Here is a 16534-nt window from a genome sequence, read left to right on the forward strand (position 1 = left end):
TCACGTGGAAAGTACAGCTGAAGAGTGAAACACTCCTGCGTCAAGAACTTTAAGATTTCAGCAGACCTCCTCTGACTCCTTTCCCTTGTGTTTTCTAGCAGCTTTAGCCACTCGATGCCCCATCCGTTGCTTTTCTTCAGCTCGTCCATCGGGGTTTTTAAGGAATACTGCCGACGCCGGTCCTGGCCCGGCGGAGGGCGGGCGGGGCTCGCCGGGGCTCCGGGCCGCCTCCCGCTCGCCGCTCTCTTTCCTGCTGCCGCTGCCAGGAAGTTGGAGACGGGGTAGTCACCCTCCGCGCTGCTCCGGCCGCCGCTGGGTACGGCTGGGGCGGCTTTCTCTGCACGCAGGGGACCCTGCCTCGGGGATGTAGCGGCCCGCGGAGCCATGCGCGGCCCGGCGCTGCCGCGCTCCTCGCTGGGGACGGTAAGGCACGGCGGGGACTTCGCCGCTCCCGGCGGAGTGGGGCCGTGCGCCGGCGGGACACCGCCTCGCCCGGCGACACCTCCGGTCCCGGCGATCTGCAGCCCGCCGCGGGTCCGCTGAGCGGTGTCCGCCGTCGAGCTTTCGGGCCCGGGCTCTCTTCCACCCTCCCGGCCGCCGTCGGGCTCCCGATCGCTGCTGCTCTGCGCCCAGCCCGCTTTCTGCTCGCCCTCTCCGGGGCGCTGGGGCTCTCCTCTCGGCAGCCCCATGCCGGGGCGGGCGGCGGCGGGGGAGGGCTCGGCGAGTCTGCGGCAGGGCGAGGCGGGCGGTCGTCGTCGCAGGGGAGGCTGGTGCCGGCGCCGGAGCGGCAGGAGCGGCGGTAGCGGGACGGGCAGCCCAGCCGCGCCATCCGCCGGGTGCCCGCGGGGCTGCCGGGCAGCGGCACCGCCGGGCTCGCCGCTCCCCTCCCTCCGCTCCCCTCCGGGCACCGAGTTCTCTGGCGCCGTTCCCGGGATTTATCCCTGACTCAGGGAGAAGGCGTCTGGGCTTACAGGAACGGCGGCGGATTCCCCGAAGCCCGCGGCGCGGCCGTTAACGCGCGGGGCGGTCCGGACGGCGGGGCTCGCCGGGACACCGAGCGTCCGGCCGGGATCGGAGCCGCTCCGCTCCCTCCGCCGCCGTGCGGGGACCGGCGATGAGCCGCCCCCGCTTTGCTGCGCAGCCGAGCGCACACAAATGCCACTCTGCGGGCGTCTAAACAGAGATTAGAGGGTTGTAGCTACGCCCCAAACCACGGGATTTGTATAAGAGCAAGTTCAGCTCTGCCGGTAGATCTTCTTTAGCCTTCCCGGGCTTCGTGGGGCAAGACTTTTAAGCTGCCTGTTGTGATTTTGCGGGCGAAAAAGTTGTAAAAGATATCGGAGAATTTTATGAATAGCCTGATTGCCAGACGTGAATGGCTATCGAGTATCAGCAGATGTGTGCTAAAGCTGGGACAGTGGAGTGGTGTCACTCAGCATCATGACATGGCTATAAATTCTGCTGTAGAGGTTGCAGCGTCAAACTGTTTATCCTTAAATACCTGAGCATCCTAGTAATGCGCACCTGCACTTGGCTGCACTGGACTTGTAATGTTGGCTTAGTTGTTAATTTGAAAAGTTGCAATGTGGGCAAAGTTACCTTCCAGAAGGGTTTGGATTTGGTCTTGGGGCTTTTTTTAATGCTTGAAAGGTTTGGAAACCTGGTAGTAGACTTAAAGTTAGCAGTTGCAGGCCAACACACCTAAAACTGAGGAGAAGGAATACCTTGACTCTAGCTGTGCATCACTTAACCATCTTGGGACCTAGGTAGGACACATAAACTTATGGACTTATGTTGACTTATGGACAGATTTCAAAGCAGATAGCAAACCTGAAAAGTGTATTTCTGGCTTAAGAATAGAGGTGCACACGTTTTGGTGCAAATCAGTACTATATGTGATATTATTCATTCAGTTGGCAAAAAAAAGAGAAAGATCTATTGGATTCCTCAAATTCATTATATTATCTTCAGTTAAATAAGACATTGGAGGAAGTGTCCTTCAGTGGGATTTCTTTTTTACAGGTCTCATTCTCACTTTATTGCATGCCCATCCACTGTCATTTATGTTGCATATCATCCTGTTTGCCCTCATAGCCCTTCTTGGTCCCCTGATGCCTCCCTTCTACTCTTCTGATTCCTGTATGTTTCCTGTGATTCTTCAAAATTTCCTGTAGCCTGTTTCCATGCATTCACTCTTTCTGCCTGCCCTTAAATTAATTTTCAGGTGCTCTGTGTTTTCCCCATGCACTTCTAGCTTTTATAGTGGACAAACTTGCATCCATCTTCACTGAGGCCAGGATATTTTCTGTCTCATTAAAAGAAAAATAATAATGGTAGTTTTATTTATTAAAGAAAATTCTGTTTTATGAAGAAAAAAGACAAAATAGCCATAAGGGTACTTCTGACACTGATTTATTTTCAAAGTAAAGGGAGAAACTGCCATTTTGAAGTTAGAAGCTACATTATATACAAATTGAAAACCAGGCCACCAAGAGTGCATTGTAAGAAAGAGCTGTTGGGCCACCAGCCTGTTTCCAGTAGTGACCAGTCACAGGTGTCTGCCAAGGGTTCTGGAGCAGGGCAAGTGTACAGCAATGAAAAATAAGAATACTTTCCTGGCTTCCAGGGGCCTGGGACTGTAGGAATTTCCAAGTTGAAATGGCGTCTTCATATTTTGCATCCCTTACTATGGCTTGTTTTTTTTTTCCCTTCTGCTATGGGTGTGGTGATCAATTTTGGAACCAGGACAGGTTTCTGGCAGAGCCAGCACTCTCTCATGGAGTCCCACACCTCAGCTACATGTTGGCTGTAAAAGTACCTCCCTGTATTTTGTTTTGAACCTCTCTGCTGCTTGTCTTATGTAATGCCTCTTAGTTCTTGTATTGGAGGAGACAGAGAACACTCATCCCAGTTCATCTTCTCTTTGGCATTCTGGCTTTGAGCCTGCTACAGTATCCTTGGCTCAGGTTTCTCTTTTATACACTGGTATATTTTATCATTCCCTTTGTGGCAGTCAGTCTGTACCAATGATGGTCCTTTTTACTTTCTTTTATATTATATCTGGGTTAATTTATATTCTTAAGATTGGGGACCAGTACTACAGTCAAGATTCAATCCTTTATATATTGTCATAACAACACTCTTGGTTTTGCTCTCACATCCTTTCCTAATAATTCATAGCATTTGATTGCATTTCTGATTGTTTTCTCCAATAAGATTAACTGAACTTTTACTGCTTATTAATCTAATTTGAATTTCTATTTTTAAGACTAACTACTTATAGCCAAATGAAATGTTTATATTAGGGTCTGTGCTAGGTACACTTACATGACAATTTTTGTTCTCACAGGTAACCAGTACCATCAGTCTGGATACCTTTCCCTTTTCATTAAGTAATCAATTTTCTGCATTAGCAGTATTATTTGTGGTAAACCCAGTGTTGTCACTTTGCTCTTTCTTACCCATTTTCTTTAGTCAAAGAGGCTTTGTTTGTATTTGGGGCAGATGCCTCGTGTTCTCTTCCATAATCCCTGGATAGCTGAGTGCTTCCTTTGCTGACACATATCCTTGTGTTATGTTCTTAGGAACCTGACAGTGGAAAGCACATCTCAAAGCAATGTCACTACATTTTCCTAGTAAACCAAACAGGAATCTGCCTTTTCCAATGAGTAGGACTTGGCATTTGACAATTACCTGACTTGGAAATTCACCTAGTGAGTCACTGACAAGGGGCATGAGCAGGTCTGTGGCACAGCGTGGGCAGGGGCCCAGGGCTCATGCCCAGCTGAAAATCATTTCAGGATGGAAAAGTAAGGATCCCCTGATCAGCCTTCCCCTGGCTCCTGCTCCATCAGTGCTCTGATGTGAGGCTGTGCAGCAGCACAGTGGAACTCAGCCCTGAACACAGGCAGGCCAAGTGCTGAGGTGTTGAATGTGGCACTCTGACACAGTGTCCACCACAGAGTGTCCACCACAGAGTCCTTGGAGGGAAAGCTTCCAAAGAAATTTTCTTATGGTTGTTATCACCTACTGACTTCTCCATTATTTTCCTAATCTTTACTAATATGAAATAAAGCCTTCTAACTTTATATACTTTATGATGTTTTAGGGTATGAAGTCCACAGTCTTTATAGATAATCACAGTTTTCTTTTGATTTTTAAGTTAAGATTTCTAAGGCCTTTCTTCATTGTATCAAAGCTATTACTAGTCTCCTGAATTTAGACAAGGCCTGAAATACAGCATTCTTTCATCTGATCTTCATAAAATGAGGATTATTTATAATAGTAGTTCTTGTAGCCTTCTTTTGTCCTTTTCAGTTTTTAGAGAGCAATGACAAAAGCTTCCTGTAAATGTTGCTTTAATACACATTTCTCAATGTGTAAAGCAGAAGTTCTGGTTTCCCTTTCATCTTTGTATAGCAAACTAAAACAAATGCTAACCTCAAAGAGCTTTTGGAAATGGCTGAACCAGACAAAGAACATAAGAGTAAATCCTGTACTCTGATTTCTTTGGTACCTCATTAGTCTGAGCAAGTACTGTTTTTTGCCCAAGCCTCCAAGCTGACTAATTTTTATGACTCATTAAAAAGGCTGACAGATGATTTATGATGATGATTAAAGATGATTTATGTGTAGAATACTTGTGCATGGGGTATGTATCATGCTGGATTCTTAAGCCAAGGTAACTTGCTGTAACAAAATATTTTGAGACACTCTAATGACTCATAATGCCTCTAATTTGCAGGTAATTGATAATTAATTAGTTTAAAAATGGAATTTGCAAGCTGGAAGCCTTTTTTGGGAGAAGTGGTTGATTAAGTTATTACAATGGAATTTTTGTGCAACTTGGTCCATGAAGATTAAGGATGACAAAATATATGAATAAAATACTGGTTTCATTGATGATGATAATGCTGAGACTAAAAGACTTAATTCACAATTATTTACAACACAGTACAGATAGTTATAACTAGTAGTATGTTGTACTGTTTTCTCAAGGAATATTGAAGCAACAGTATTAAAGATGGCAAAATGACCTGTGTGTCACTGTATACCTGCTCCCTCCAACCTTGTGCAAATTCTAGTGGTGGCAGTAATCTAAGAATATTTGAGTGTGAAAATTGTGGAAAGACTCCTAACTCCTGTCTCAGCTGTCAAAACGTTGCACAGAAGAGCTTTAGGGCTTGTGCTGTGTCTGTTTTCATTGTAGATGAAGTGCTGGGCAGTAAGTGCTGGCGTGAGGGCATGGGAAGGAACTAGGGTTGCCTTATGTGTGAGGAAACGTGCAGCTGTCATCCAGAGGGGTGGAATGTTTTAAGGAAGCAGCGTTCTGCCATATTTTGGTTATTCCTGCAGCAGTTTCATAAGTAAACCCCAGAGTTTCTGCTGACTCTGTTTTCCCTGGGTAGTCCCTGCTGACTGAAATGGCTGAGTAGGTATGAATCAGTGGTGTGCATCACACGTGGCTTGAATTACCACTTGGCTTAGGTAATACACATTATCTCTGGGAAGTTGCTTAGTGGCTACTGTTTTTTTTGATCCTGGCGAGTGGAGTGTGCTGTAGATCTAACAATGGATATTCAGCTTATTTCACTTGCAGAAGACCTCTAAACTTTGCCTAGGCAAACTCTTATCAATGACTTGAGGCTTCAGAGCTAAATCTGGCTGGCAACTGATCGCCAGCAGTGTTTCTCAGGGCTCAATTCTAGTTCTGTTCAATATATTTATTCTAGATAAATTGGAGCATTGAGCAATGATAATTGGAATGAACTTGAGCAAGTCCAAATGCTGGATCCTGAATACGGGGACAGAGTTAGTTCTGGGCACAAGTACAACCTGTGACAGGAGTGTCTGCAGAGCGCCCTGCAGGGAGGGCCCTGGGGGTGCTGGGGGCAGCAGCAGCTCAGTGAGAGCCAGCAGGGCACAGCCCAGAGGGCAGGAACCGTGTCCTGGGGGCATCAAACACAGAGCACAGGCGGGCAGAGGGGGGATCATCCATCACCCGCTGTGCTCAGCACTGCTGCGGCCTCACCCGGAGTGCTGGGAGCAGTTGAGAGCCTCACAATTTAAGGATTTGAAGGTCCTTGAATGTGTCCAGAGGAGGGGAACTGCAAAAGAATTTTTTAAAATTAGGTTCTTTTCTCCATCAGACAGATTTGTTGGTACAAATTAGCTGTGTTACATGGTAGCTTAAACCAGGTGCCTCAAAAGAGGGATCCCCAACAAAGAAATTCCTGGGCAGTATCATCCTTATGATCTAAACTCCCTATCTCTCAAGCAAGAATCTGGATAAAAAAGCAATACTATATCGGGTCTTCTTACTCTTCATTGGGTCACTCTTTCACTACCAAGTGGTTGCTGTGTGGTCATGTTCATATCCTCTTAGGTTGGTTTTGCTGAGGATTTTGATCAGTTCTGTAGTTCATCAGCTCTGTAATATGGTTGTTACAGTTCTTATACCACAGGTTCTGTGCCTTCCAACTGAAACAGAACTGACTGTGCTAATTTCATGTATTACCTGAATTTGATGAAGTTGTTCATTGGTATAAATCAGTGTATTGCTGAATGGCTTGGGGAGCTGCTTATTAAGATGGTGGTGTTTTGGTGGTTTTCCATCATGTGAATGATTTTGCTGGATGGCCGAGTCATTGGGGTGTGAGTCACTCCCGGCCTGTAAATTTCTGTTCCTCAAATTGTGTTCAGTAACATGTTAACTCTGCTTTGATGACACTTACAGACATGTTTTCACTTAATCTGAAAAATGAAAACCACTTCTGTTTTCTTTTGGCTTTGAAGGTGTATCTGACCAATTTTCTCTGTATTTTTGGCTTAATCTTTGATGCTTTTATCTTCTTTCTATTGCTGATTTGTGTGACTTATGGAGTGACTGTTTATGTTCTTGTATCAGGGGATTAATCACTAGCTAGAGAATCAGAATGTTTTTATTGTTACTGTGTGTCAGACCATCTGTGTGAAGGATCTTCTATCCATTTTCCTGCAAGCAATAAATCTTGTAATGTCAGCTGCTGAAACAATTTTTAGTTCCTCTGAGGAGTTGTTGGAGAGCTTACAATTATGCTGTGGTCAACTAATGAAGTCGGAAATGATATCTATTTAAATATGTGGTTCTCTTTTTTCCTGTTCACCATTTTAGCATCTGGTCTATTGAATGTGTCAGAGCTCTCCAAAAAACAATGTTTTAGTTTTGTCAGAGTTGCAAATCCCATCCTTCTTGAGGTTTTAAGTTGCTTTTAAGTATGTACCTTTCTCCCCCAAGGCTTTAATTCTGAAAGAGAAACAGAACAGTGTAGGGCTGTCAAAATGATTTTATTCTATGTATCTTTTGGTGAGCTTGCTACCACAAAATTGGTTTACTTTGCTTTTGCTCTAAGTGTCCTCGCTGAAAAAGCAAAAAAAAAAAAAAAAGCAAAAAAAAAAAAAAAGAACTCTGAAGCTGTGCTTGTAATGCTGGGCATCTTAAAAAAAAACTATTTCAAAAAAACAAGCTGGGAAAACATTACAATTGCAGGGGAGGTAGTATAGTAAAACTTTGTGTGAGATTATATTGGCAGGGCGATGTTCATTTGCAAAAATTATTAGTTGATTTTCATCATTCACTTGATCTGATGCATAGAGTTCATTGGTACGTCTGTACCATACTCAGAAGCATCAACACATGGATGTCCAGTGTGGCCAGGATCACTTGTGTGCAAAGAGGATGACAAGGGATGCAGGTTGTCAAGTTTTCATCAGACTGCTGGGCTTCTTCATGGTACTATAAAGTAGTTTTTGGACAAATCTTTCATACTCTTCAGGAGTCATTGGTTGGTATGGGATGGGTCTTTGCTGTAGAAACTTGCTGACTTCAGGTTTCATGAATCTTGGACCAAGTTTTGACCTGGTTTTGATTTGTTGGGATTTTTTAAACCTTTTTGTTGTTGTATGTTTTTTCTTTATCTGAATGTTTGAAATGCATGCTTGAGGTCTGTTTTTCTATTGGGCCAAGAAGCAGAGGGGTTGTGTTTGTGATACACTGCAATCTCCTTACCATCCTTCTGGTACAGGATCTTTTGCTGATGAGTCATTTATGCTGTCCTCTTACCGTAGGGGAGGCCTTTTGGCCATTACATAAACAGTATATTTCTCAATTTCAGTGCTGGGAACTGTGTCCTGCAAACAGTGTCCAGGGAACAGCATCCTCATTATTGGTGCAGCTGTGCTTTTAACCCCTGGTTCATGTGTGTGTGGGTGTACAAAGTCACCCTCTCTTACAGTCATGTGGCAGTCATGCCAATCCTAATATTTCTGTTAAGATTGGCTTGATAACAGTAACTTTCAAGTGGAAAAATAGAAATCAAATCTTAACAGTGTTAAAAAAGAAGAAACTGCTCATTTTTGTGTCGAACTGTACGGGCTGATTGTTAACAGCTGCATTTTAAGAGAAAGAATGAACATTTGACACGGGGAAGAATCAAAATCCTAACTTTCCCATGTTTCTAGGTTTGGCTTGCTCAGGAGGCGTTTTGGAAGATTTCCTGTACTTAGTAGGCAGTGAGATCCTCTTTTGCCATGTTATTCCAAACTTCCCATCTTGTGTATTTATTCAGTGGAACTGCAAGTACTGGATGCATTCTTCTCTGTGGCACTGTTTCTACATGGACAACTTTACTGCCTTCCTTAATAAAAATATTTCTTTGCTCTTGTGTAACTTTCATGCAAGCTGCAGCATTTTTGAGGCATTCCATGTATAAAATGTACATAATGAAAAATATTGGTTTTATATACAACCAGTTTACCATAGAGGCCATTGAATGGTATATTAATATCACAGATGGCAGGCATTGGTTTGTTGGGGTTTATTTTTGTAAATCATCTCCCCACACATATTTGCCAGTGGAGTGTCCCGTTACCAGAATTAGCCAAGTAAACTGAACTCATGATATGATGTAATTCTAAGTGCTAAAATCAGAGGTGCAGCGTGCAGGAGGATAGAATGTTTTCTCACCTTGTTTCTCTCCTCTCCCTCCCTCCCTCTCTATTTACAGGTTATTCTAATATTTGTCTGTGTGTTGACAAAGGAATCTGTAGAAATTACTCCAGTGCCATATAGAGTGCAAGTCCGTCGGGTAGCTTTGGATGGAAAAGACCCCCCTAACTCTTTGAGGAGAGAAAAGAAACAGACGCGCTGTCAACTGGGACAATACCTACACCCCAAAAGGACCCACTGCTGCATGAGGTGTCATGCAGGTACACTAAATAAATACAGTAGTAGTGACTTTCACCTGGGAGGCATTTCCCGGTCCTGCACTCTCAAACTGTCTCTTTCCTACAGCTAATCAGCTCTCCCTTCGCTTGCTACCTATCCCTACCCAGATAAATTCTTATTTCTTTTATTTATTCTTATTCCTTTTCTCCTTTTATGGGCTCTCAGTGTCATTCACACTGGTGAGGGGAGGCATACTTGGTCCTTATGGCATCAACTCCAGGGTTTCTTTGAGGAACCAGTGACTCCTGTCCTCCCTAAGACAATGCATTTGCCTTCCTGTCAGAGCTCTGCTAAGTGATTTTCTTGCAGGTACCTACAAGGCAAAAGACTGTGAAGGGCCTGACCAGGCAACTGTCTGTCTTCCATGTGCCAATGGCACATTCACAGCTGTTGATAACACCATGTCTAAATGCTTCCAGTGCAAACGCTGTCGTACAGGTGAGGCACTGCCAGATCTGCAGGATCTGAGGAAAATGGGGGTGGATGAGGGCTGGAGGGGATGGCAAGGTGAGCAAGGGAGCTTGGAAAAGTAAGCAGTTGAATGGGTAAGACAGTGTATGGGGATGGATTTGGGACAGCAGGAATAAGGTTTACCAAACTGGAACTGTCTGAGATATAGTTTGCAGGCCTTTCTGGCCTTTTTCTGTGAAAATTAGGGGATAACAATATCTATGATCATGACAGTGCTCTCAGTTGAAGGTGAAGGAAGAGGCTGGAGTAATAATTTCTCCTTTCTTTCCTCAGCACTCCAGCAGATAGTAGAGACCCCCTGCACCCCAAAGCAAGATACTGTATGTGGGTGTCAGAAGAATCAGTATCTGATTGATTCTGAGTCTGAATACTTCCAGTGTAGGAACTGCAGCTCATGTGCCGATGGGATTATTGCCAGCTGTGAGTATGGCATGGTTATGGCTCCAGTGCAGATGTACTGTAGTAGAGTAGACTTTCTGATATGCGGCAGTGCCTTGCACTGAAAGGATTGTGGTTTGGGAACAACTCTGGGGTTTGTCTGCCCTCTTTCCCCAGAAAGACTGCTATTTTTTGCCTGCTCTGGCATCAATCACTGTTTCCTATCATAGCTGCTTTCTTTTGTCCTTGAACTGTTTCTTGGTTTTGGCTGTTGTGAGGAGCTACTTTCTACTTAATTTTGGTGCCTCTGCTTTGCCTGTCCTGAAGCAAGGTCTTTATGTTCTAGAACATAAAGTTCTTTCCCCTTGACTTCCTTGTTTGTTTTTCTCCTGATGCTCACTGCATTTCCCCTACCAACTGCTGGAAGCACTTTGAGTGCAATGGATGAAAATACCTCTGGCCTTGGTGCTCAGCTGAACTGCTTGTCTGAACTGAACTAATTGCTGAGCAACCACAGTCTTCTGTGCAGTGTTCTAAAGTAAAGAGCTGCTAGTAATACTGAACTATACCCAGTGGAATTGGGCATTACCTTGGGATGATGCCAGTGTCTGGGAGAAGTACTTGTGTTAGCTGTCCCAAAGTCAGGAATCAGAGATCTTAACAAACACTGCTGTCTGTAGTCTAATTCTTTCCATGTCACTTAAATGTCTTCTTTTGATGTGAGGACTGAGAAAGCACGAGTCACTATTGGATGCAACATGAACTGACTTTATTTCCTTGATTAGCTCTTTCATAAGGTTGCACAGGCAGATCTGACTGTGCAGCCAAACAAGACATCACACATCTGTGCCCATTCACACCCTGACTGGTCTTCCAAATCTGCACGTAGATATATTCCTTAGGGGCTGTCTTCCAGCCCAAGAACACACATACCCTCTCAACATCTTATTCAGCTGCTCATGATCTGTACCAGATCTGTACCAAAGATACAATTATAATTAATTTAGTCATTGTTCTTTAATTATCCCACAGGCCCATGCTTCCAGTCCAGCTGCTCCCACATCCCAATCCTACCTTGTCTTAAAGCTATCCTGTCTTCTTTGCAAACTGTGCTGCTCATGATCCCTTTCCCATCTCTTACCCTGCCCAGTGTGAGGTTTGCTGTTTCACTGGTGAATGTGTTCCCTCTAGTGTTCAATCATCTTGTCACACTTTCCTTGCTTAAGCTTCTCCTCGAGGGTCGTGATTGCACACTGTCCTTGAGCAGCTTCCTTCCCTCTTGGCTGATGTAGAACTGGTTTATTCCCCTCCCTCACTCATAACAGAATGCATGCTCCTTGTTCTAGTACATTTTCCCCTCCTCTCATGCTTTTTGATGTCCTTCCTTCACTGTTCTTGCCTGCTCCTCCCCACACCTGTTTTATTCAGGCTCTCTCCTGTGCCTTGCTTAGAAGTGATAGTTCTTTCATTTCTTACCCCTTCCACTCATGACATCAGAAGAATGCTTATGTGTCCCATGACTTGTAATGATTTCTCCCTGCCCTGAACTGACTTCCTCACCAGTCCCAGCTGCTCAGGGACCACTTCTCCCTCATCTTGGCCTGACTAATGTGGTTTCCCCTTCCTGTCATGCTTGAACTTGGGTGACTTTTACTGCTTTTTGCACATTATACTAATTCCAGCTGCTCTGTAATTATAGTCCCTTTCCTAGCCTCTACAGAGGTGCCCACCTTCAGGACAGTGGCACTCTTAGTTTTATTACTTTTATTGTCCTCCAACTCTGTTTTTATATGTAGATCAAATCCTTTATCTCTTCTTCAGTAGAAGTTTTCCAGGCTTAAAAAAAGGATAATCCCTCATCCATTTTGGAGTGGATTTTTTTCCCTTTGTTTTCTTCTCTGTCCATATTATGGCAACAGTTTCTCTTTTTTTTTTTCCTCTACAGGTTCAAAGAACAAAGATGCAATTTGCAGGTGTAAGCCTCAATTCTTCCTGTCACGTAGTAATATTTGCAAGCCTTGCAACAGGTGAGCTTTTTTATTCTGTATGCCCCACCACTGAGTAGGAGGGACAGCAGGAGCGCCATGGGGGGAGGACATTCTTCTCATGACACTTTCTATCTAGGCATAACTTTACAGTATTCTAACTGCCTTTCTGAGGCAAGTAGGTCTTCACCCCCAGTCTCCTCCATGTGGGCATTAGCCCGCTAAGAGCCCAAAGTCACACTGCATTGCTCTGCTTTGCAGGCTCATCTTGACTTGTCTGTTAATTAGGGTGGTTGGAAATGGCTAGAGTTTCATGGCACATGTGCTCACCTCTCTGATTTGCCCTTTCAGCTGCACTGGAGAAGACTGCTTGCTGTGTCCTAGCCCAGTCACTACCTCACCGACCTCATCTGGGCTGAGTGAGTGCTCAGGGGACTGAAGGGCAGTGGAATCTTTTCATTGTGGGGTGTTGTTTTCTTAATGCCTTTTGTAAAGGGTTATATTTTCCACTTTGTCAAACCCTTATACTTTTTCTCCCTACCATTTGCAAATCTCCACTTGCTGTTCTTCCTCTAGCACTTACCTCCTCTTTTCTTAGTCACTCATGCATTTGCTCTCTTCCTTTTGTCCAGATGGAAACCTTGTACTTGGCACCCTTGTTGCAATATTTGGAGTTATCTTCGTCCTCTGCATTGCACGTAAAGTAGGGAAACTGGTCCAGAAACGTGAGACAGGGCCTTTCTACTCCTGTGGTGAGTACAGTGGCATGTGCAGTGATATTGACTGGGATAGACACCAATTTCTGTGTGCTTTTGTGTGTGAGGGACAAAGTGGAATCTCCTGACTCTGCTCTGCTGCAAGGCCAGAGTAGCATAAGAGCTAAATAGCCAAGGCTGTTATTGCAGTTCTGCATCCAGGCCTGTAGCTATGACTGGATGTACACTTGAGCTTATTTCTGGGATGTTTATTTTGCTATAAAATATTTTTGAGGGCAGGATTGTGAGTAGCTGCTTTCCTGTTTTCTCTGGGACAAGAGGAAGTGAAAATAATTTCTACTTTCTTTTTTTTTTTCTTTCTTTGAAGTTTTGCCACTGAGAACCAAGGAGCCAGTATCAGAGGTGAGCAAGATGATGGATATATATATTTATATGTAGCTTACCTTCCACTTTAAAATATGTTAGCCTGAGATCTGGAGTAATATTTTTCCCCATGGGCTGTTTTCAGGCCTTGTATTTGCAAGCGAGCTGAGTAATAGGGCTGTTTAACTCAGAAGTCTTTTCCTGTAGAGGGTGGAGCCAGTAACACTTTACTTCCCCTCTTCTAGAGGATACTTTTCAAACTTCTGGCTTTTTTTTTTTTTTTTCCTTTTTTCTTTTTTTTTTTTTTTTTTTTTGGGTGCATTTTGTTCAGATAGTTGATCCTTAATCCCCTTTTCTCTCTGTGTACCCCAAGCTTGGAGGATTTAATTAATTTTATTTCACTTCAGATCTTGACTCCACAAGCCTCTCAGTGCTGCTTCACAGTATTGTCTGAGGTCCAAGGTAACTCTGCAAATAAGAGTGCCCAGGCAGCAGCTGAGGTGGGGTTTCCACAGCCTTACAGAGGAGGCTGATGGGAAAGATGGCATGTGGAGCTTCTAGAATGGTGGTGGTTTTGGGTACCAGCCTTACTTGATTTTGTAAAGAAATACTTTTTCCTGGACTACTGTTTTATGGTGCCAAAAGAAGGTTAAACTCTTTGGGTTCTGCTGGAAAGAAATGTTTGGTGTCCTCTGCTGAAACAAGGCATGTAGGAAGGATTAAAATCTCAACACCCACTTCCCATCTATCTTGGATAAATTTAAGCATATAAAGCTTGTGGCTGCTTGCAGGAGACAGGTGTATTGTGCTGCTGTGGGTAATTCTGGACTATGTAATGTGTCTTTCAGGTTGAGGAAAAAAATGAAATTTCCACCTTTTGTCCTGAGTCCCAGAAGGAAACAGAATTGCCAATAATTGCAACCCAGCCATCTGACCCTCTGCCACAGAGTTCACATGAGTTTCCAGACTGTGTCAGACCTGCCAGGAAGACACAGCTTCCAGACAGTAAGTGAAACTCCTCCATCCTTCTCTTCTTCCCCAGTCAAATGGGAACCTAATTATGCAGATGCAGCTCGGAGTAATGCGGGAGAGGCCTTACCCAGTGTATGTGACCTGGATGTGTACCCATGCGCGGCACAGTAGAAAGGCAGAAGCACGCCCAGAGCCTGTGAGTCTGTATATGCCAAATATCTGTGCAAGGCCTTTCTGTTGTCCCTTTCCCTACCAGCAAAATGGACTGCCATATGTATTGACATGCTGTCAATATGGGCAGTGACCCAGAATAATTTTAATAATTCATTCTTTTTCAAGAATGTATGGCAGAAAGGCCCTAAGAAAAAGTGCTTGACTCTGCTCCATAGCCTTATACAAGAGCATATGGAAACATTCCCATTACATTTTGAGGGACAAGAGCAAGTCTGGAGTCTATGTGATTACTCTGGAGAACTGGAGAAGGCTTGAACAAGAGGAGGCAATGCAAGATACCAAGGCAACCTCCAGCCCTGGGTTATTCCCATTCTCCTTGAGGTGACAGAATCCTGCTTCTCAGGGTTTCCCTCTGTGTCCACAGCCCCTGCTGTTCTGTACACGGTGGTGGACCACGTGCCGCCGTCGCGGTGGAAGGAGTTTGTGCGGCGCCTGGGGCTGAGCGACTGCGACCTGGAGCGGATTGAGCTGGAGCACCGGCGCCTGCGAGACGCCCAGTACGAAATGCTCCGGCTCTGGAGACTGCGCATGGGCCGTGCCGCCACCGTGGAGCACATCAGCTGCGTTCTCAACCAGATGGAGCTCAGTGGCTGCAGCGAAGCTGTTCAAGAAGCTTTGCTCAACCAGAACTCTCCTCAGCCTTGCAGCCTCCACAACCATCTTTAATCTATTTCTGCTTAGGCTGCCTTTGACCTTTAAGAGGGGATCATAGCTCTCTTTCTTTCCCCATATCTCCCCATCTTTGTAACTCTTGTCAGCTGGTTTTGTTGGAGACAGCAGCAGGTTATGCTGGAGGAGGGCTGAGGTTTGCTTCTTAACCACCATGTAGTTCAACCTTTAAGCCATGGCATACGTCTGCAACACCTCCTCTCCCAAGGAGGGGAGCACCTCATCAAGAAAGTGGGAAAGTGGTGTGTGGAGTCTGACCAAGGTGCAAATAGGAGCTCTGAGTGACTTGATCATGGATCAGCTTCTATGGACAAGTTGTTGCTGAAACAGGTGCTCCACACATCGTGTGGTGGGTAGACTTGTAGGGTGCTTTGGTTAAGCTGAGTACTCACTCACTTCTTGCAGATCTATTTTTCTGCGAGATCAACCAGTTGAAGTGGCTCATATTGCAGCCTTTTGATTGCTAAATCTGACTCAAGAGGAAGTGGTAGGAGGATGTGCCTATTTCTGGGAGCAGGAGAGGATTGCCCCCTCTCGGTGTCAACCAGTAGCAACTAGTTGGTATCGCTGTAGCAAAAGTCTCCTGGAGATTCAGAACTGGTTCTCTCTCTGTGAGAAACAGGAGGACATCATCCTTTCCACACCATGTCCCTCAGGTTCCAGAGGAGTAAGAATTCCAAGCCAGTGAGTCAGATGAGAGGGTTGGTGCTTTTTTCCTCAAGTTTTTTTTTTTTTTTCTGTATCTAGAAATCATGTAAGTTAGCATTAACAAAACACCTGCCTGTGTGTTTGTCCAAGTGCAGGGTGGCAAGGAGTGTGTGCACCTGCCTGGGTGAGGTGGTACCTGTGCATGAGCACCTCTGCACGTCTGTGCTTGCACACAGGCTGGTAGGCTTGTGTCTACCTGCTTATCTACATTGGATATGATTCCGTGAATCTAACTGCACATGGGACTGCGTACTTGTCTGTATAGATATTTTAGCAACTGTTGAATAACTGCACACTACTTCCTGGACTGTGATTGCTGCTTGGCTGTGAGGGCCATCCGGACCATCTCCAGGCTCTCCCCATCACTTCTAACCAGAATTACCCTGGGAGAAACAGATGTAGAAAAAAAATCAACTACCCTGCACCAGGTGCAGGTTGTCCACATGTTTGTAACATGGGTTTTTTCAGTCTCTAATCCCTTGATCAGAGAGGAAACTTTCTATTGTAAATACACTAAATGTCTGAATTAAAGTGAATATTTTTACCTCTGTTCTGGTTTTGCTCATATCAGCTTCTTTTCTGTGACTGTGGCTGGGGGGAGACAAAGGGGAATAACTTACAGAAGCATCAAGAGTAGATGGTTTGGTGGTCTTGTATATTTAAAAAAAAACAAACCCAAGTTTTATGTATTTTGGTATGTAAAACTTAGCTGACCTCACATCACAAGAAGCTAGCTGAGGGCAGGAAGTAGGCAGGGTTTAAATGAAATCCAG

General features: G+C 44.7%; 1 protein-coding gene across 1 annotated transcript; it reads left to right on the plus strand.

The window, feature by feature from the left end:
* Window positions 1-27: 27 nt before the first annotated feature.
* Window positions 28-16312, plus strand: TNFRSF1A (TNF receptor superfamily member 1A). The gene is made up of 10 exons (XM_071433255.1): window positions 28-423; window positions 9045-9246; window positions 9575-9703; window positions 10010-10156; window positions 12060-12141; window positions 12451-12518; window positions 12732-12851; window positions 13183-13217; window positions 14027-14183; window positions 14749-16312. Exons 1-10 carry the CDS (start codon window positions 385-387, stop codon window positions 15048-15050), a joined length of 1281 nt encoding a protein of 426 aa, XP_071289356.1. The 5' UTR covers window positions 28-384; the 3' UTR covers window positions 15051-16312.
* The last annotated feature ends 222 nt before the right edge of the window (window positions 16313-16534 follow it).

This window comes from Agelaius tricolor, unplaced genomic scaffold (genome assembly GCF_023055355.1).
Source record: "Agelaius tricolor isolate 1412-34295 unplaced genomic scaffold, bAgeTri1.0.p SCAF_9, whole genome shotgun sequence".
Lineage (NCBI taxonomy): Eukaryota > Metazoa > Chordata > Aves > Passeriformes > Icteridae > Agelaius > Agelaius tricolor.

Coding starts and splice junctions, on each gene's coding strand:
- TNFRSF1A (XM_071433255.1), top strand. CDS start 385: ATGCGCGGCCCGGCGCTGCCGCGCTCCTCGCTGGGGACG. Junction 12,142..12,450: donor ATTTGCAAGCCTTGCAACAG/GTGAGCTTTTTT, acceptor TTGCCCTTTCAG/CTGCACTGGAGAAGACTGCT. Junction 14,184..14,748: donor GAAGACACAGCTTCCAGACA/GTAAGTGAAACT, acceptor CTGTGTCCACAG/CCCCTGCTGTTCTGTACACG.